Consider the following 21,115-nt stretch of genomic DNA (forward strand, 5'->3'; position numbering starts at 1 on the left):
GACAGTTAACCACAGCCTGTGCCTTCAGTTCCAGGGGGATTTGTTGCCTCTGACCTCTGAGGATACTGCATTCACATACACATAGACAAACACAACTAAAAATAATTGCAACAAATCTTTAAACCTAAACCCAATGCCAGTACCTTAATGTCAGACTGGACCTCTTTATTTGTTCCCGTTCTCCTCTTCCCAGTCTAAACACAGTAAATATCTTCTCTCTGCTTTTTCCTGCTACTTGTCTCTAACTGCCTTATTAGGTATTGGTAGCCAGTGACAGAGCGTAGTTTCTTGGGGAAATGAGAACAGAGGCTTCCACTGTAAACACTCCATTAGTATTACAAGTTATATTTGTTTCCTCACTTTGGAAATAAGTGTCTCTTCCTACTACCATTTCATTCCAATCTTTTACTCTGGAATTCATAGATTCCCAAATAATTTTCCTATTGTGCCACCTTCAAATATAATTTGTTTGTATTTACCATATTAATTTTATTATATATTCATATTTGAGTTTTCAGATTATTCAGGCTCTAAAGCACATCCAGAATAAAGTCTTATTTAATCTCATTTGTCTTCATACTCCTGCAGAAATTGGGTTCATAATATCAGTCTATCCCTAAAATCCAGCATTCACTAAATGTAAGTTTTGCATTTTATTGTGGATAAACAACAAAAATTAAGATGTATTACATTCGTTTACACTGTGGAATATTTGTTGAATGATGCAAATATGTGTTGCATTCTTTTATATTGCATTTGTTTAATTCTGTAAATCTGTGTTACTTTGCCTGCCTAAAACACCTGATTGATCTAATAAAGAGCTGAATGGTCAATAGCCAGGCAGGAGAGAGGATAAACAGGGCTGCCAGGCAGAGAGAATAAATAAGAGGAGAAAAGGAGAAGAGAGAGGAGCAAATAAAAGGAGGAGAGAAGGATGCCTAGGGCCAGCCACCTAGCCACACAGCCAGCCACAGGGTAAGAAGGAAAGAAAGATATATAGAATGAAGAAACGTAAAAGCCCAGAGGAAAAACATAGAAGATAAATTGGATAATATAACTTAGAAAAGCTGGCTAGAAACAAGCAAAGCTAAAGCGGGGCATTCACAAGGAAGAATAATGGTGAGCCACCAAAGACTAAAAACAAACAGACAAACAAAAAACACTACAGCATTTGTGTTGCTTTACCAAAGGTTGTGTAGTCAATTCCTTTTTGTGATCTTTCCTTGTAATTTCCTAATTAGGCAGAACACACCAACTTTTTCTCTATATAAATAAATTTCCTACCCCTCTTCTTCCTCTAAAGCATTAATTTAATGTCTGAAAATACTGTGAAATCTTCAGTATTAATATCTATGCCTTCTCCAAAATTAAGATATGACTTACATTTCGCTGGTTTCCTATATTCTTAGTACTCTGCCTTTCACTCCATATAAACGCCGTTAATTAACTTGAAATACGGGATCGGTTTTTCTGATGCTGTTTGAAGCTTGCCTTTACAAGTCAAACTTTCACCTAACCTGTAATCAAGTTAATAATGTGATGTGAGATCATTTATAACTATGTGCTCATTCTGTTTACATACTATGTACTCAACCTGTTCAGAATTAACAGCCCTCTACGAGAAACTTTGTAACCAATCTTACATACTTTGGACTTCACGTTGGTATAAACCCTTACAAACTCAGCTGAATACATAGCTTTAGTGTACCATATTCCCTATTTTTCTTTTGTGACCCATTCACGTCTTGTCTCAGGCCAAGATAAATGTTCATGCGGTGTGGAGATGAGATCTAAGAACATTTCTAAAAACAGCAATGTGTTTAAAGAAAAATATGGAAGGAACATATATTATTGCTTTTTTATTGTATGGAGTAAATAGGGCCTCAAACCAATTTCCTCCCTATGAGGTCCTTATAAAAGACTGATTTGGACAAAATTCATCATTTCAATACCACATTCACTGTGCTGTTCAATAGAAAGAATGACCTTTATTTGAGACATCATATCAGAAGAGAGATTAGAATTCTTTTGAACAAAGCAGGGTCACTCTTAAGTAAATGACACTAAGAGTCAGCACTTTTTTAAAATTCTGCTGCTGAATAGACAATAGAATCCCTAGTTTAAAATTGTTATTACAGTTGATGTGAAGTGAAAAGATGGAAAATTGGGAAAAGGGCTCCAGATGGGATGTCTATACAGAAGGAGAATGCAGGGCAAGGAGCAAATAACACCAAGGTTGTTTGATAAGATCTCTAGGAATCATTTTACATGTACTTAAAACTATACACAATACATATAAATGTACACTGAGAGAGAGAGAGAATGAGAAGAGAGAGATCTCCAGAGTCTGTCATTTCATCCAGGGCAGGGCCTAGGCCCTTCCCCATGTGTCCAGGCTGAGAGAGGATCCCTCCATGTGGAATGGGCTCCCAATGTTCATTTGTATGCCATGGTGAACACTAATCTACTATCCAAGGCCCCAGAGATTTCTGAGGCCTCCTCACTGACACTACACTCATGGAGTCTAGATCAGTCACCGCTGGCCTCTCAGCCATCAGTCTGGGGTTCAAGAGCTCCCCCCTGCCAAGTCAGCTGTCTTTGTGGGTTTCACCAGCACAGTCTTGACGCCTTTGCCCATCACTTCTCCATCTCTGTCACTGGGTTCCAGGAGTTCAGTTCAGTGTTTAGCTGTGGGTGTCTGCCTCTGCTTCCATCAGTGACTAGATGAAGGTTCTCACAAGGAGGGTCTCACCCTCCCTAGGGAGTGATGTGGGGATTGGGTGGGGGGCCTGGGGAGGGCTGGTGGAGGGACAAGGGAGGAGGGGTAGGAGTGGGAGCTGAGATTGACATGTGAAGCATGAATGCATGTTTCTAAGACATCATTTATTTTAATAAAAATTATAAAAAGAAGTGTAGGGATAGTCCCAACACAGCTACTACTAAAGCAGTTCAATTTGATTAACTAACTTATAAACACTTGTAGAAAACACTGGGTAACTTTTAGTGAATAATAAATTTATATTTTAAAACCTAAATAAAATGTGTGAATGTTTGAACATACGCTTATAGGCTAAGAGTTGTATACATTAATATTTAATCATACAATGATGCTGATGTAGATAACATTTTCCTCATTTTATGTATAAGTAAACTTAATGTAGAAGTTTTTAAGGACGATATAGTGGGTCAAGCAACTACGGCATAGTAAACTTGGTTCACAAATTCGAGTGAATCTATGTTTAGGGCCTGGGAAACTGTGTAGCACTTTCAGGGTTATCTAATAGGCATTCACCTCATCCCTTCCACTGTGGCAACCCCTTGCTCTTTGAACAGTATTTTTGTCAATAGATTCTCTAAAGTGAAGAATTATGGACAATTTCAAATTAAAGAAAGAACTAAAAAAACAGAGAGAACTCAAAATACTAAGAATCAAAAACAAAACAAAAAACAAATGATCCATTCAAAAAATGGGGCTGCAACCTGAACAGAAGGTTTTCAAAAGACAGGTGAAATGCTAGGAAATACTTTTTAAAAAAATGTTCATAGTCCCTAGCAACTAGGGAAATTCAAATCATATTATCCCAATAGGAATGGCAAAAATCACCAAAACAACCAACAGCAAATGCTGGAGGTGATATGGATTAAAGGGAACCCCCTTTCCTGTTGGTAGGATGACAAACTGGTGCAGCCACTCTGGAAATCAGCGTGGAAAACTCTCAAAAGGCTAAAAATAAACCCGCCATAAGACCCAGCTATACTACACCTTAGCATATGCCCAATGGACTTGCCATACTTCACAGATACTTGACCAGCCACATGCATGGCTGTTCTATTCACAACAGCTAGAAAATAGACACAACCTAAATGTCCTTTAAGTGACACATGGATAAGGAAATGTGGTACATATACACTATAGAATATTATTCAGCTGTACGAAAAAAATGACATTTCAAAATTTGGGTGGAACTAGGAAAGATCATATTGAGTAAGGTGAGCCAGACTCAGAAAGACAGATGCTGCATGTTCTCTCTAATCTGAGAGTCCTAGCTGCAGATCTTCAGATGTGTGTACATTTTCTGGAGGAACTACAGAAACCAGGAAAGTAAAAGGGGACCATCAATGCATTGGGGGAGGGTCTGGAGGAGCCATAGAGAGGAGAAAAGCTCAGCACAAGTGATCTAAAGGGGAAATGTGAACATTATGGAGGGGGTAGGAGATAAATACAGCAGGAGGGGGTAAAGTAACAATAAATATGTCTGAAAAGGTCATAAGGATCACACTATTATCTACCTAAAATAACATACATACATACATACATACATACATACATACATACATACATACTGAACAATTTCCATCTGGACTGGCAATGCTCCCTCCAAGAGCTAAAGATCATTCAACAAAATCTCCAACACCAAGGATGTGAAGCTCTCTTTTGAGTTGTTGGTCAAGGCTGTCCAAGAGACTCCTAAAACTTCACAGGCTACTGTTATTTCCATTGGTTGTGCCCCAGTGCAGAAGGAACCATATTCTTCAGACACTGAGCCTAGAGGTCTCTGAGCTTAAACTAACCAGAAAATCTCCTCTCTGAAGGTTAACTTTCATGGTACTAGTGGGTACCATGAAAAGTTTCCAAGGAAGGGAAACAACCAATAGACCTACCCAACTGTAATGCCTATTAACCAAAACAATGACTACCAAGGCAGCAAGATAACCCTAAGGATGTGATAGCAGTATTCTTGGCAATAGCCAATAACTCTCTAGTTAGCCTGTTCAACAAGAGAGAAATTATGCCTGGTACTAGAAATCCAGACAACTACTCAGGGCTAGTGAAATCATGGATCTTAGAGGAAAGCCTATAACCATCACTTTACTAAATCAGCATAAACTTTAACTGCATCCTAAATATTTGTTCTTATACATACTGATAAGTGTAGTCTCCACCCCAATTAAGGAAACATGTCTCTGCAACAGAGACCAGTACCAAAAACCACAACCAACAGATACATCTACAACACAACTCCTATACTTACAGCCCAGGGATTTTTATGGAGAGGAGCCAGAAAAACTTAAAAGCAAGGATAACAGAGCTTGCTATGGGATTGTGTCTTCTACAAGTGTCAGAAGCTACACTAATAAGTCTCACCAACATGACTACCTAAACATGAGCTTAACAAGGATGATACCAGTAAACATGTTAACATGTAAGGGGGGAAACTCAGAAGAACTTATCCCTACACACACACACACACGCACACACACAACACACATCCCTCCCTCTACAATCAACTAAGGAATTCTGAGAATAGGAAGAAAACACCAACTGGTCATCCAATTATCAAATGGTCAGTTCTGAAAACATATATATATAAGCAACATTATACAGACTGAGCAAGTTGTATTTAAGTTTTTAGGAATAAATATATGTATGCAACAACAATTAATGGAATAAGTATCCACGTATTTTAAAGAGAGCATAGAGGTTTATATGGAAGGGTTTGGAGGGATGAAAGGGAAGAAGAAAAATTATGTAATTATAATCTCAAAAATAAAATAATTTGAAATTATATATAATGTAATACAAAATTTACATTGAAAAATAATGACCTGAGGAAAATAATTACATTTTAGTTTACTCTAAAAGATATTTCTAGTAGATAAGTCCAGCCACCTCATGAGGAATTAAAATGCTCATTATCAGCCATAGTCTTAGATTTCCATGTAAATGAGAATATTTTATGCTCTTATGGGCTGGGATGTATTTCCTTAAAATACCTTTCTGGACCATTGAACAGATATGGAAAGTTTTGGAATACTCTTATAGACCATCTATATCCACTGTTACAATTATTTTTAGAACAATTTCAGGGGTAATTTAGAATCAAAGAAATAATCTATTCTTGTATATAAAATCAAATTTTGAGAGACTGACATTTCTATATCTCTGCAAACCATAACATCACAATAGTGTATTATGCTTAAAACCATCATCAGAATGGATTCTGAAAGCACTTTTCAACTACACCAAATATAACCACTTGTAACAATTATGATGTTATGAAAATTACATAAACTTCTAAGCATTTCATATTCTTCAGTTGTAAAATGAGGATAATAACACCTATAAGCTATTCATAAGAACCCTGCACATGATAAAGCAGCACGGGTATAACATCCACAACCTTTCTGGAAGGCCATCCTGTAAGTTCTCAACTTGACAGAAGCTATGATCACCAGATAGATGGTCTCTGGGACCCATAGGGGATTGTGCTGATTAGGTTAATTGATGTAGAAGTTCCATCTTAATTGTGGGTGGGGCTACCATTCCCTGAGGAGCAGTAAGTGGAGAAATGATGAGCATGCATATATTCCTTGTTCTCTGTTCCTGATTGCATACTTGATGTGATCAGATCCTTCAGGTTCCTGCTGCATATTGTCCAGTATGATAGATAATAATATGGAGCTGTGAGTAAAAATAAACCCTTTCCCCCCTTAAAAAGTAGAAGAAAACACTGTATTTTTCAAAAGCAATACACACACCATTTAATTCAGTTTAACATTTCAATTATGACATATTTTGAGTGAGGTATATAAGTTATATTTTTGCATTATTAAATACCCAAGTGGATATTTTTAATACTAAAGGATTATGAATAGCTCCAAACAGAGAGCTAAATTCTAAATATTCGGTTATAGTAAATCCTCTTCTCTTCCAGATGGAGATATGAAGCATTTTCTGAAAGATGAGCTGACAATCTATCAAAATATATTTCTTCTATTCAAGAATTTCAATCATTTAATATTATAATGAAGTAAGTGGCAAAATACCAAGATTAACATCTTTTATATGATCAAGTAGGCTTAACAGGGCCCTTTGAAAACAAACTTTCTATAAGAGATTGTTATTAACTCAATTAAATTGGCAAATTTTAATTAATCAAGAGACGAAAAAAATCACAAAAGGTAAAGGAGATAAAACTAACTCATGACTCATCATTTTTAAAATGTCAAATTTATGTTAACAACAGAAATACATCTCTGACTGCAATTACAGTCATTCCACCATCATGCTAGGACAATGTTCGTAGAGAAATCATAATGATAACATGACTTTTGTCATCAAGACTGTAGGTAAGAATGTTTTGTTATAGTCTTTAATTGGAAGAAATGTAAAAGAAACAGTGACATTTTAAAATATCTTTATGGTTACATATCTTAATAAATGCTTATGAAATGTGTGTTTACCTCAGGCCTTTGCAGTCCTTGCAAACTAAAATGAGAAATGTTTTAACTCATGAAAATGCATTTCTAAAATAGTTTTAAAATATTTTCAAAGTGCTAAGGGAATAATACTCTTGTTGCTTGGAAACACTAAAATTCTGAATACTTCTTTAAATTACAAATTAATGTCTACTTTTTGCATTTTCACTGAATAGGTTCAACCAATTTAAAAATTACAAATATAGTACATAATGCATTTCAAAGTGGCAAATTATATATTGCCAAGGTACTATAAAAACTATTTTCCTCATGAAAACAGTATTGAATTTGAGTATTGAACAACAATATGCTAGTAGAAAACATGGTGAACAAATTTGAGAGGTACTTGTCATCAGAATTTATAGAAAAACAAATAATCCCATTATCATCTGACTCCTGTAAACACACTTGTAATCTGGATTCAGAAAATACCTTCTCATTGTATACAATGACTGCAGTAATTATTGTGAATAAAATTAGATCATGTGAGAAAAGGGTGACCAAAAAGAAGTGTCTAATTAGAAAAAAAAAAGGTAGAGTCATGGCATATACCAAGGACTACAGTAATGGGGGGAGGGTTTGGGCCACAACAGAACAGCATAAAGGAACAAGTATATGCTTAGGAGGAACAAAAGACATGCTCATAAACAAAGGTCACAGAATTCAGAACAGCAGAATGGGAGAGGTAGAAATAGTTCCTTTTTGATTTGAACCACAAATAATATTTACAAAGTGAATGCCATTTGTCATAGGTCAAGAAATTGATATCAGTTGAAGTTCACACTTTCTCATTAGGATTATGATGATCAAATATATTAGATATGAAATTTCTATATAAATCATAAAATTCTACATTCATGTTAAAAATGACAGTATTTCAAAATGCACAGAAAGCTTCTCATTCAAGAGAGGGTTAGGAATGAGGGCCCCAGGACAGAGAAATAAACATTTTCTTCTGGTTCATTCCCAAATTTTATTGAACTAGTAGATTCAGGCCAAGAGCTGGCTTTGATTCTGAACAGACACCAGTAAACACTGAACAAATGGAACTGTGACAAATGTCAAATAAGAACTCTGTAGAGAAAGTCCTCCTCAATCTGTGGAAGGAACCAATCCCCATGTATGCTTAATGCTCATAAACTTTTACTGGTTGCAAAACTACAAAATAAATATTTGCTAACTTTTGTTGCTAACTTCTGTTTAAGAGGGGAAATAGGGAGACAAGAAAACTAAAGATTCACAGAAGCCAAAACATGTATTTTTTCCTTCAGTAACAATCCCAAGCATGAAAAAATCAAAATGATTTCGAACAACGAGGATTTCTGTGACCATTGTAAAGCTAGGAAAGTAAGGCTTAGCAAGACTGAATGACTAATATAAGGCCACTTGTTCAAATGTAAGAGGCAATATTTTAGAATATGCTTGCAATATATCAAAACCCTGACTTTTTCAACACAAAAATAAAACTTCCTATAGAAAGACACCATAAGAAGACAAAATATCAAACAACCAAATAATATTCCCAATTTTTGCACTGAACTGATATTATGGATATTGTAGACATGAGGTAAGATCCATATTAAAAGTTAAAAACACCAGTTCATCTATCACTGATCATTTAATGTTCAAAGGGATCATAGCCCTTTTCATTACATTACAATTATATGTAACCATTATAAAATACTCTAAAAAATTACACGAAAGGAGTACAAAGAATGGAAATAACAGCTTAAAAGGAAATAGAAACAATCTAGAAAAAACACCTAGTTTTATAAATAATGAATTAAGGCTCAGCTAGGTTAAGGGACAGAACTCATCAGTTCCAGACTCGGGATGAGAATTTCAATCTCTCAATCTGTAGTCCACAGATGTGCTCCTTTGCAAAGCAGCAAGAAAGGACCCCAGGTAAGTAAGTGAGCACTCTGTCCAGAACATCCTCAGATTTGAGTGTAATCAAAGCGAGCCACACGTCAGGGCCCGGGCAGAGTCGGCTCATACCAAAAACGGGGTGCCAGCCACCGTGATAAGATCTGTTTCTTTCTGAGAACCCTGGCTTCCTGTTGGGTTGGAGAATCCAAACTGGGTTTCTTCCTCGTGCCCAAAGAAGTCCGACTCGGGATGCACGTTCCAATCGGCTTTGGCAGGGGTCAGTAGTTCCGAGACACTGTTTTCACAAAGGGTGCTGGAGGGAGTCAGAGCTTCGGTGTCCACAGTTAACTTATTGCTGGGTGTCAAAGCCTGGGGTTCCAGGCTGGCGTTTTTCGGAGCCAAGGAGCCAAAGAGGCCCACGTTCCCACCGGAGGCGTCGTCCATGTCCAAGGGGCTCTGCTGATAGCCAGCCACCGAGGTTCCGAAGAAGAGTGAGGTGTCCAGACTCTGGGGAAGGTCACTGGGGGCCCTGAGGGCCCGGGGTTCCACCGCCGGCCCTAAGGAATGGTTACTGCTGTCAGCAGGGAGACTGCCTGCGAGAGTCGAGTTCACAGAGGCCACGTCAATCGTCAAGATCCCAGAATTGACCAAGGCCGTGTCCAGCACCGCAGCAGAACTGTGGCCAGGGACATCGGAGAACAGGGACACTAGCTCTGCACCACTGAGGTCGTTCTGGCCCTGGCTGGTGAGCTCACTGCTGGGTGTAAGGGAGTTCGCAGCTTCCAGCTGGGCCAAGAGGTCCTGGCTGAGGTTGTGCCTTTTGGCCATGTGGGTCTTCATGCTGTGCTTGGATGTGAAGAGTTTGTTACAGGTGGAGACAGGGCAACGGTTTTTCCAGGTGCCCACGTCCTGCAAGTGCTTCTTGGAGTGGATGTAGAGACTGCTCCGGGCGGAGAACCTGGCACAGCAGCCTTCCACGGGGCACACGAAAGGCTTCGTGCCCAGGTGGGTTATGCTGTGGCCTTTCAGGTGCTCGGCCCTGGTAAAGGACTTCCCGCAGCCCTCTACGGGACAGGTGAACCTGCGGTCGTCGTCGTGCTTCCTCTTGTGTCGTAGGAGTTTGGACATGCTGGTGAAGTTCCAGCCACAGCCATCGAAGTCACAGAGGAAGGGTCTCTCTCCCGTGTGGCTCCGCAGGTGGATCTTGAGCCTGCAAGCCTTGTCGTACTGCTTGCTGCAGCCCGGGAAAGAGCAGGCAAAGAGTTCCTGTTCCCTGAAATGGGCGCGGTTATGAGAAAACAGGGCACTCACAGTAATGAACGTCTTCTTGCAGCCAGAGAACGCGCACTGGTAAGGCCTCTCGGGCTCGAAGTGGCTGCGCTGGTGGGTGCTGAGCTTGGCCTGCGTGGGGAAGCTCTCCTCACACACCTCGCACTTGAAGGAGTTCTCCTGCTCGTGCCCCTTCATGTGCGCCTTGAGGTTGTACACGGTGGTGAAGCTCTTGCCACAGCCCTCCACCGGGCAGCCAAATGGCCGCAGCTTGTCGTGCGACTGCAGGTGCCTCTTGAGCTTGTAGGACGTGGTGAAGGTCCAGCCGCAGCCGCTCAGGGGGCACTTGAAGGGCCGCTGGCCCTGGCTGCTGCTGTGTGTCAGCAGGTGCACCTTCAGCTGGTGCTTCTTGGCGAAGGTCTGCCCGCACTGCGCCTCCGGGCACAGGTACAGCACCACGCCCGGGCCCGGGACCAGAGGCCCGCCGCGGGGGCTCTGGGCGGCGGCCGGGGCCTCGGCCTCCTCCTCCGGAGGCGCCGGCGCGGGCGCGGGTTCCGCCGGCTCCGCCAGCAGGAGGTCCGGGGGCAGCTCGGGGCAGTCGCCCAGCTGCGCCGCGGCGGCGGGCGGAAACCCGGCCTGCGGGCCGCTCAGGGCCCCCGGCTGCGGCTGCGGCTGCGGGAAGGCGCGACCCCGGCGGCTCCCAGGCGGGCAGCGGGGGCGTGGTCAGGGTGAGGACGCCGTTCTCGAAGCGCAGCAGCAAGTCCTGGTTGTGGATAGTGATGGTGCCCGCGAAGGCCGCCGCGGGGCCCGGGCCGGCCGCCGGCAGCGGGGACGCAGCCGGGGCGGCCGGCAGGCAGCGGGGCCCGGCTCGGGCCGGCCCGCGGGGTTCGCGCCGCTCTCGCGCCGCTCGGGCCCCGGGCCGGCCTCGGCCTCCTCCCTCCACCCCGGCCCTCGGGCCTGCTCCGCGCCCACTGTTTCTACATCGCCACCCACCGGGTCAAGCAGCAACAGGAAGAAGTCGTCGCCGCCGCCGCCGCCGCCGCCGCCGCCGCCGCCGCCGCGGCTCGGGTGATCCGGCCTCGGCGCCAACCGGTTCGTGCTGGGGCTCGGGCCCAGGCCCCGTGAGGCCCTCTGGGCCTCTGCGCTCCGCGGCCCCGGCCCGCCATCTTGGGCCCCCCGGAGCAGTAGGAGGCGGCGCGTGGGGACCTGACAAGCCAGAGAGTCCGGGGCTCGGTGGACCCCGCCGCCGCCCGCGGGGCAGCAGCCGCCGCCGCCGCCGCCGCCGCCCTGTGGTGTCCCGCGAGCCGGGAGCAGCCTCGGGATTTCCATCTCGGCGCCGGTGAGGCTCGGCTGGAACCAGAGCCGAGGCGGAGGCGCGACCCCGCCCCCTGCCGCGGGCCCGAACACGTTCCTGAAAGGAAAAAAAAGTGCAATGCGCAGAAACTGGCCCTATCAGATATTAAAACGTATTTAACGCCACAGTGATTTAAATATTCTGGTACCGTGTCTCTGGGACGGAACAGGCGGCCCAGAGGCAGAGTCTGACGCCAAGAAACAACTTCCAGGCTTGGTGCCGCAAAGTAATAGAGGTCTTCCCAAGTGAGGGGAGAATGACAGCTGGTCCAGAACGCTGCCCAGGCACCTAGACACCTAGCCAATGAAAACAACGTGCATCCCCGCCTCACTGTGTGCAGCAAATAAACACATCGAGGCCTCTCCCGGGGCTGAGCATGTTCCCTGGCGCTTCTTTCTCTCTGTGTGTTGGAAGTTGGGCACTGCTGGCCAGAGAAAACTTCTGACGGGATGAACTCTACATGGCCCGCATTGAATACACTGCCTCCAAGCTACCATTTCTGGTCGCGATGCCCGCTACACACACAACACACACACACACACGCACGCACACGCACGCACGCAAGCACAGGCACCACACACACACAAACACAGGCCACAGAGAGTCACACAGAGTTTCACACACAGACGCACACACACGCACGCACGCACAGGCACCACACACACACAAACACAGGCCACAGAGAGTCACACAGAGTTTCACACACACAAACACAAACACACACACACAGGCACCACACACACACAAACACAGGCCACAGAGAGTCACACAGAGTTTCACACACACAAACACAAACACACACACACACACACACACACACACACACACATCCCTACCTTGAAATACTCACAACTGCTTACCATGAGCCAGGTCAAGTCCCGGGTAAAATTGTTTCACATTCTTAGGCTTTTGTCCTCCTGGTACAGGAGTCAAAAATAAGACATGGGGCCAAAACAGACCTGTACCCTTTGGCCTACAGGTGTGAAACCTGGCGATTGAGGCAATTGATAATGACATCTGAAAGTCCAGCCAGCTCCTCAGACCTCCCTGCCGAATGCTTCAGGCTGCACACCCTAAACAATGCACTTTAGACGGAGCTGTGTACTTGAAACCATACAGCGTGATTCCTTTCGTGCCTCCCTTCTTCTGCTTTGTCTGTTATGTCCAGACCATCCACGTTGCCTATGAGGGCCTCATAGCACAAATCCTCACCATTGCTGACTGCTAGCCTTCAGGCTTTTGCTTATAGCGTGGTCATGAGTAATGACATCCTACAGTAAATGAACAATGGGGTCCTTTCTAGTTCTTTTTTTTTTTTTACTATTATCCTGTGCATTTGGGTACCTGACTCATGGAAGACATATGAAAAGCCCCTCTGGAGCTGTCCTCCCAAAAATAGGATCCCTGACTGGTCTGTGACTTATGCATAGGTCCAGCTTTACCAAACAGTGACAACTTGGGCTACTGTAATTGGTGGGGTGTAGATATCTGAGATGGGATCTCAGTCCGTAGCTCAGGCTGGCCCATCGTGTTTTCTTCGGCAATCTTCAGTCGCACCAGCAACACGGAGCAATCCCGTCGCCCCGGGTACAGCAAACATCAAAAGAACTTTTCCATCTGGAGGTGGTCACACTCGGATTACTGGTAAGCTTCCGCACGCTCTCACACTTATGAATCTTGTGGCTAGTCTCTTCTGTGCAAGGCCCTGTGCAGACTGAACTCCTTTCAGCTGTGTAGGTCCCGTGTCCCATTTTGTGATGACTGATGTGGCTAGTTATAAATTTAAATGTCAGTCCCTGTGTGTGCACAGTGTTCTCTTCAGGGCCTTGTCCCTTGAGCTTGGACCTGCTGTGTGCTGTGTTGCGTGGACAGGAGAAATGCTGGGTGCCGTTATAGTCAGATGTGAACAACAACCAAGTGCCTCATGGCTAGGGGGTTTCATTTTAGACATGACGGCACTACAACATACTTTGTGGACTAACGGGGGATCCACAGAGGGACGAGGGCTCATCTGGAGGCAGGCTGGGCTGGTGAAGGATAGACACGTGTGACAGGAAAGCAGCAAGGGCCTGCTGGGGTCAGAGGGTGGAAAAGCTGGAGGTGGGGTCAGTAAGCCCATGAAGGCTGAGAGGGGCCCAGAGAAACTACAAAGCTAGCTGTGGAGGAAGGGCCAACCCTGAGTCTGATGCTTTGCATGCCAATGTGCAAGGTAAACACAAACCCAGAATGGAGAGCAACGGTGTCTGGGGCCGGGGCAAATAGCCCTGGGGTGCCCCACTTGCCGAGTACCCACAGCAGCCTGGGTTCGAAGCCTGGGAGTGAGGAAGAGGGATCGGAGCAGGCAGGGGAAGGCCCTCTAAGATCCATGTGCCCTTGCTTCCCACAGGCAGGGCTTTCTTCATCCACGTGAAGTTTGTGTGGAATATCCATTAGGATTCTCTTCATATAGCATAGCTAATGTTCTCGGGAAGCCACACGCTGACAAGTCCGTTCTTCTCCAACCGGCTTGTAGTACCCCGGGTACCTCACATACCCGGTGTCTTCGTGTGCGTGGACCGATGGTCTCTGTGCCCTCTATCACGTGCCATGGCATTTTATTTAGGTATTAGAAGTACGTATGGCACTACCAATGTATTTTGAAGCCCTCGCTGTCGTCACCGCTAGAGACCAAGAGTGTCAAACATGACTATCTGTATATCAAAAGTGTCTTGGCCAACTGCAGCACATTTCAATGCGTTTAAGCTACCATCTCCTCGCAGGATGGTGCAAAGGAAGGCTCCTTGGCGACGCTGGGATTGGATTGTGTGATGACACTCCTTTAGAGTAGTGAATGATAGACCCGTGCTTAATGTCTGACTCTCCTCTCAGTAAGATTCTTAACATTTAATGTTTTATGCATAAACCTCTACAAAATATTAAAGGTGGATCCTATAATTTCCTGCATGTATACAATGTACCCTGGTTACCATCCTCATGCCTCCTGCCACTCCCCACTGGGAATTCTTCACCCCAACCCCATCCAGGCATGTGCACCCCCTTCCTCCTTCCTGACTTCTGGTTTCCCTTTAAAAGTAATACTCTAGTCTCTTTAGTATTGCCCAGATGGGTATGGAAGCAGCCACCTGAACCTGTGCAATCTGCCACTTGTGGCACACCTGAAGAAAATGACTGAACCTCCCCGTGACATCCCTCAACTACAATGTAGCGTTTCTGCAAGGGGAATGGCCTCTTGAGCCTCTCGCCCAACCCGAGCTGGAAGGGGCCGGCATCATCTCCTGTGGGGCTTGTCACAGATACGGTGAGTTCTCCAGTGCAGTGGGCAAATGCCATGTGAAGACGACACCATGCCACAGTATTCTTCCAGATCCTACACTTGTTACATTCTTTCTGCCTCCTCTTCTGGAATGTTGCCTGAGCCTTGGGGGTGGGGCAGGGCGGGATACACAAATCCCTTTTGGGAATGACAGCCCCAGGGTCACTGATTCTCAGAGGTTTGAACAGGGTGGGGTCTCTGCATTCACCCCTGCCCACTGCAAAAAGCTGCTTCTTCAGCCAAGCCCGAGAACAGCAGAAATCCGTGGGAGTCTAGAGCCTTGCTGGCACCGCTGCTTTGACAGGAAAAGTGAAGCTCTGAGGTTCAGCTGGCTCCAACAGGTACCGCTGGGTGCTGTGTCAGGGAGCAGCAGATGAGAACCCCAGTCTCTGCAGCCCACAGCGTGCAGCCGATGAGAACCCCACATGGTCTGTCGTGTTCTGGCATGTGGAGAAGCAGGGGTTGTAAATCCTATTCTGGAGTTGTTCCCCAGGTACTCTATGTCCCACCAGGACAGCGTCTCGTCCTACAGAGTGTGCGAGGGGCAGCATTTTCCTCCCACTTATGCCTGCTCTCACACAGGAAGCTTTACTGGTTCAAGTGGTGCTGATTTGAAAGCTCTCACAGCAGGGCTCTCATTCTCAGCTCTCCTGCTTGCCTCCTGACAGAGATTGTCTCCTGTTTGGGGGAAATAAGGCCTTCCAACTTCCACTTCATAAGATACATACATACATACAAACATACAGAGAGAGAGACAGACAGAGACAGAGACAGAGACAGAGACAGAGACAGAGACAGAGAGAGTGTGTTTTCAGAAGGAAGCTTGAGGACAATTCTATTAGGATCTGGGAGGAAAACAACAGGGCCTGCATTACACGCCAGCTTTGTCAGAAGCAGGGCATAGGGGAAAGCCACACCAAACATGTGTACCACATGGGGGCCTTGAGGCCAGCAGGAGGGAGAGATGGGCTAGGCAGCTGAGGGTACCATGACCTCAAGAAGAGTGGACGGTGTCTTTCCGTGGTAAATGCTGAAAGTGTTTTAGGCCCATTGCAGGCCTCACATTTGCGCAAGACCAGAAATGCCAGGGGTGTCCACACCAAAAAATGGCTCTGGTTCTGACATGGCCTGAGACTGTGGAACAGGGCTTCTGGCTCTTTCTCTTCACTTTCCCCTCCAGAAGTACCATCTGAAGGAAACCGCAGTGGCTGAAACTACGAGGCACCTGGACACCAGCAATAGACCTGGACTTACCAGATCATCCCCTGACATGGCCCTCCTCCATCCAATTAATCCAAATCAACTCCAAGGCAAGGAGGCTCAGTGCTGTCACACTACCAGACACCCAGCTGCTATACAGAAGCTCTTCCTAAATCCTCTTTGTTTCAAACCCTGCCTCACTCTGTTCAGAGCGAGCAGCGTTATCTCAAACAAACAGACAGCAACAACAAAGGCTAACAAATCCCAGAGAGCACTCATACTTCCTGAGTCTTCCCACATGCCTTTGTGTCGAGAAAACCATCACAGCAGGCTGTGAATTCAAGTTCCCACCTGCAGGATGAGGTACCCTTACCCGTGTACATCAGGGATAATGGGTATGTTTGGGGATACTGCTATATTGGCCTCAGTGTGTTTCTAGCGCAGATTAGGTTCTCACGCATCCCATTCACCAAAAGCCCTGCCTACCTGAGAGAACAGATTTTGCTTGTGTGAACTTTTGGGCAACAATGAGATTATTGGTTTTCCTAACAATCTGGGGTGGGAGGGGGAGATTACATCCTGTATTTCAAACCTGTCCAGGAGAGTGTCTAGTTCTCCTCTCTCTGGAGAGACAGGTCCCTTACCACGTTGTGTGGCCCGAGGGGCTCAGGTCAACTATACCCTTCTGTATCAGTAAGGACCCCCAGGATGGAAAGTTCCTGAGCAATGGGAACGAGTCCTAGTAAGCACTGAGGCTACCAGTCAATACTATGGACAGCCTACCAGAAAAAAATGCCCTCTGGAAAAGAGAAGTGTTTCATCGGTGGTCAGGATATTCAAGAGTTTGTTTGAGAGTTAATGAGGGAGAAGTTTTGCCCTCTGGAGGTTTGAGGGACAATGGACTCCAGGGTCATATGTTTGTTTCTTGGTCCCCAGTTGGTGGAACGTTGTGAAAAGGATTAGGAAGTGTGTCCTCGATGGAGGAGCTGTGTCCCTGGGTCTGGCACTAAAGGAGGACCCCAACTAAGCAATAGTAGACAGGATGCCTGAACTGGCCTAGCCCTGTAATCAGATTGGTGCATACCACAACTATCATCATAGAACCCTCATCCAGTAATTGTTGGAACCTGATGCAGAGACCCATAACCTAGAACCAGGCTGAGCTTCAGAAATCCAGGCAAAGAGAGGGAGGAGGGATCCTATGAGCAAGGGAGGTCAAGAACCTGATGGAGACATCTACAGAGACTACTGAACCAACCTCATGGAAACTCACAAACTCTAGACCTACATTGTGGAGACTCCAGGGTATAGTGATACGTTTGCCTGGGCCCCTGTAACAGTGTCCACACCTTTTCCGCATTGTTACAGGGGCAGACTAGGCAGGTTAAAGGGAAAGGATCTGGGCTCAGGGAGCCCCTAAGGACTTGGATTGCATCGAGGTGGCAGGGCTGCATCCTTGGAGCAGGAACGCCATGATCATCAGTCAGTGTTCTCTATATAAGTTCTTCTACCAATAAAACCCATTCATCATTCATAGTGGGTCAGGTGAATGCCAACTAAGCTCTCCATTGGTGGGAGACAGTTGTGATGCTTGGACTATCAGAGGGGCCCCTGGCAGTAGGACCACGATACAAACCTGGCCCATGAGCTAGCTTGTTGGAGCCCATTCCCTGTGGTGGGATGCCAAGCCCAGGCTTCATGTATGGAAGAGGAGCCCGGTCCTGCCCCGGCCTATTGTGCCAGACTATGCTGAGTCCTCATGGGAGCCAGACCCTTGAGGAGGAGTGGACTGGGGTTGGATTAGGGGGGGAAGTGATGGAGGGTGTGAGGGTTTGAGGGGGTGTGAGGAGGCAAGGGGTAGGAGGAGGTGTGGGAGGGAGAACTGTGGTTGGAATGTAAAATGAAATAAAATTTTTTCTATTTTTTCTTTTTCTTTTTAATAAAAAGAAACCATCCTGAGTGACGTGAACCAGTCTCAAAAAGAGAATCACGGTATGTACTCACTCATATATGGATTTTAGACATGAATCAGGGGAGTGCCAGCATAAAATCCCACTGCCAGAGAGTCCGGGGAACAGAACCTTCATCCAATGATTGGTGGAAGCAGAGGCAGACACCCACAGCTAAACACTGAGCTGAACTCCTGGAATCCAGTCACAGAAAGGGAGAACTGATGATCAAAGGCCCACAGAAACAGTTGACCTGAGCAAGAGGGAGCTCTTGGACCTTAGATTGATGGTTATGTGGAAAGCATGGGACTGACCCAGACTCCCCGGATGTGGGTATCAGTGAGGAGGCCTAGTTAATCTGTGGGGCCTTGGGTAATATTTATCCCTGGCGTGGCGTACCAATAGACTTTGAGTGCCCATCCCACAATGAGGGATGCTCTCTAAGCCTGGAAGGCAGAGGCCCTGCCCTGGATGAAATGACAGACTCTGGAGATCCATCATGGTGAGCCTCACCCTCCCTGGGAATCGGAGTGGAGATTGGAGGGGAGACTGGGGGCCTAATGAGGCATGTGGGGGAGGAAGGGACAGGGAGGGATCTGGGATTGACATGTGAAACAAGCTTGTTTCTAACTTAAATTTTAAAAAAAGGAAGAGAAAAAAAAAGAAAATAACCTAACAAGCCATGGGAAACAGGCAAAGCTTAGTTAAGAAATATGGGTTAATTTAAATTTAAGAGTTGATAGAAACAAGCCTGTGCTATTGGCCGAGCATTTGTAATTAATATTAAGCCTCTGAGTGGCTATTTGAAAACATCATTGGACATGAAGTCTCTGCCTACAACTATCATAATATAAAATTCCAAGTTTAAATTTCCCACTGCCTTTATATACTCAAGCACTTAAATTGCAAACTCTACAATATTAAGATGTCTCTAATAACCCTGTTCCTGTACATGTTCAGTCTGTGGGTCTCCTGTAAGATCACAATACGTTAAAGAGTTTTTTGATGCAAGAGTGGGGATCCGGGGCATGGTCTCAACCTGCACAAAGTGAAAGCAAACTCCCTACTGTGTAAAGCACAGAGTCAGTCTCCTGGCTTCTTACACAGAGTCAGTCTCCTGGCTTCACTTGGGGCGGTCAGATCTCCATCACAACCAGCATGTCTCAGAGGGCCACGCCACCTCCGTGCCCGTTGCTGTCCTCGGCAGCCATCACAAAGCACGGGCATCTCCAGAGTGCTACAATCTCCCTCCGCAAATGGACAGCACCTTCACCAAGGATATCTCATGCCCTCTCTTCATGGTGACACACCGCAACTTCTCTGCACGACTCCATTCAATCCTTGGTCTTCAACAGCTGCTGAGGCTGTGCCTTCCAATGGCCTCTTCTGGCCGCTCACAGTGTCCACCCTGTGCTCTCAAGGTGCTCTTTGAGATCCCTGCATGGCTTCTATACTGGCACCATCTAGGAGAATATTACCCATGACCTAGGTTGTCTGCCAGCATGAGGTACAACATTGGCTCACTCTGGAAAACAGCTTCTCTGGATTGACCCAACAAACACCTCACCAGAAGAAGTACCTCTGTGATGCTTCTCTATCGGTGACCACAGCAGATTCCTCCATCTCAGGTGACCTTAACCTCTGATGCATAATGGAAAATAACACGAGGGCCCAGAGAGAGTCTGTAAGGGATCCTAATACTTCCCTCAGAAATATCACAGTCAGGGCACTATTGTCTGCATTGAAACTAAATGTTCCTCTCTACCTAGATTGTAAACCACAGTCCCTAGACACACAACACTCAATGGCTTCTCCAGGCCCAAATTCTAAAGTCCTTCCACAATCTTCAGAAGAACAAGCACGGTCATGTCTGTCACAACAACACTGACTCTGTGAACCTGGGACTAATCTCTCCCTTAGCTGGAGTTCGTATTGCTGTGATAAAGCACCATGACTAAAAGCACCTCATGCAGGAAAAAAATGTATTTGTCTGTTGACTTCTTTATCACACTGGATCATCAAAGTTACTCAGCTCAGAAGCAGAACAGTCTAGGGACCTTGAGGCAGGTTTCACGCCATGAAGGTGTGCTGCTAACTGGCTTATTCCATGTGCTCTGTTCTGTCTTTCAGAACTCAGGATCACCTGAACAGGGTTGGTACCAACCACAATGCACTGGGCTCTCCCACGTTAATCACGAAGAAAATGCTCTTCAGGCTTGCTTCCGATCTTGTGAAGGCATTTCCTCCACTGAGATGACTCAAGCTTGTGTCCAGCACACACAGAATTAGCCAGCACCGAGGTCCTCCCTTCTTGGATGGATGTGTCCCTGCAGGCAAGGCTTGGGGCTTCCAAAGACTCCTGCCTTTCTCAGCGTGCACACTGCTTCCTGCTTCTCCTTTGAGATGTGTTCTCAGCTGTTCCTGCTGCCATGCCTTTGCTCCAGCATCAGGGAATCTGACACTCTGGAACCATAAGCAAAATAAACTATCTTTTCTCTAGTCTAATCACAGCCATAACAAGGTCACTATTCCGTTCCTCTATGAGACTAAAAGGGACTCTCAATTTAGATGCAGGAAATGGCCTTCTTAGGGATGGTGTAGGACCAGGTCTGGGGGGGTTGGGGGAGACGATGACTGAACTTCTATGGTTTAAGGGCAGAAACAGGGAAGCATTCAGGCCAACTTGAGGTCCAGGAAAAAACGAAGACAGAAGGAGATGCCCAAAGCCAGGGGAGAAAACAGTTCCACTGGCTGGCACAGGCTCAACTACCAACCAGTTCCATACACCCTTCCCTGACCCAACTAAAATGAGACTGAATGATGCAAAAGACCCGATGCCTAGCTTTAGCTCCCTACCCCTCCGTGCTTCTTTTCTCAAGGGATTCCCTCTTCTTTTCCTCT

At 45.7% G+C, this 21,115-nt stretch overlaps 1 protein-coding gene and 1 long non-coding RNA gene across 6 annotated transcripts; one reads left to right on the top strand and one right to left on the bottom strand.

The window, feature by feature from the left end:
• Positions 1 to 6,993: 6,993 nt before the first annotated feature.
• LOC101827039 (zinc finger X-linked protein ZXDB) lies at positions 6,994 to 11,969 on the bottom strand. The gene is given in 3 exon segments (XM_005088736.4): positions 6,994 to 11,088; positions 11,090 to 11,274; positions 11,277 to 11,969. Coding segments are annotated over 3 exon segments (2,472 nt in total). The 5' UTR covers positions 11,728 to 11,969; the 3' UTR covers positions 6,994 to 9,252.
• Positions 11,970 to 12,522: 553 nt separating this feature from the next.
• On the top strand, positions 12,523 to 20,719 carry LOC121139981. 5 transcript variants are annotated; one of them, XR_005876773.1, is made up of 5 exons: positions 12,523 to 13,396; positions 14,512 to 16,660; positions 18,213 to 18,257; positions 19,322 to 19,842; positions 20,345 to 20,719. It is a non-coding gene; the product is annotated as an uncharacterized LOC121139981 (long non-coding RNA). The 5 variants fall into 5 exon arrangements; XR_005876775.1 differs by having other exon boundaries at positions 14,512 to 16,628; XR_005876774.1 differs by lacking the exon at positions 19,322 to 19,842 and having other exon boundaries at positions 14,512 to 14,619; positions 14,845 to 16,660.
• The last annotated feature ends 396 nt before the right edge of the window (positions 20,720 to 21,115 follow it).

The sequence above is a fragment of the Mesocricetus auratus genome, unplaced genomic scaffold (genome assembly GCF_017639785.1).
Source record: "Mesocricetus auratus isolate SY011 unplaced genomic scaffold, BCM_Maur_2.0 Super-Scaffold_100003, whole genome shotgun sequence".
In the NCBI taxonomy this organism is placed as follows: Eukaryota; Metazoa; Chordata; class Mammalia; order Rodentia; family Cricetidae; genus Mesocricetus; species Mesocricetus auratus.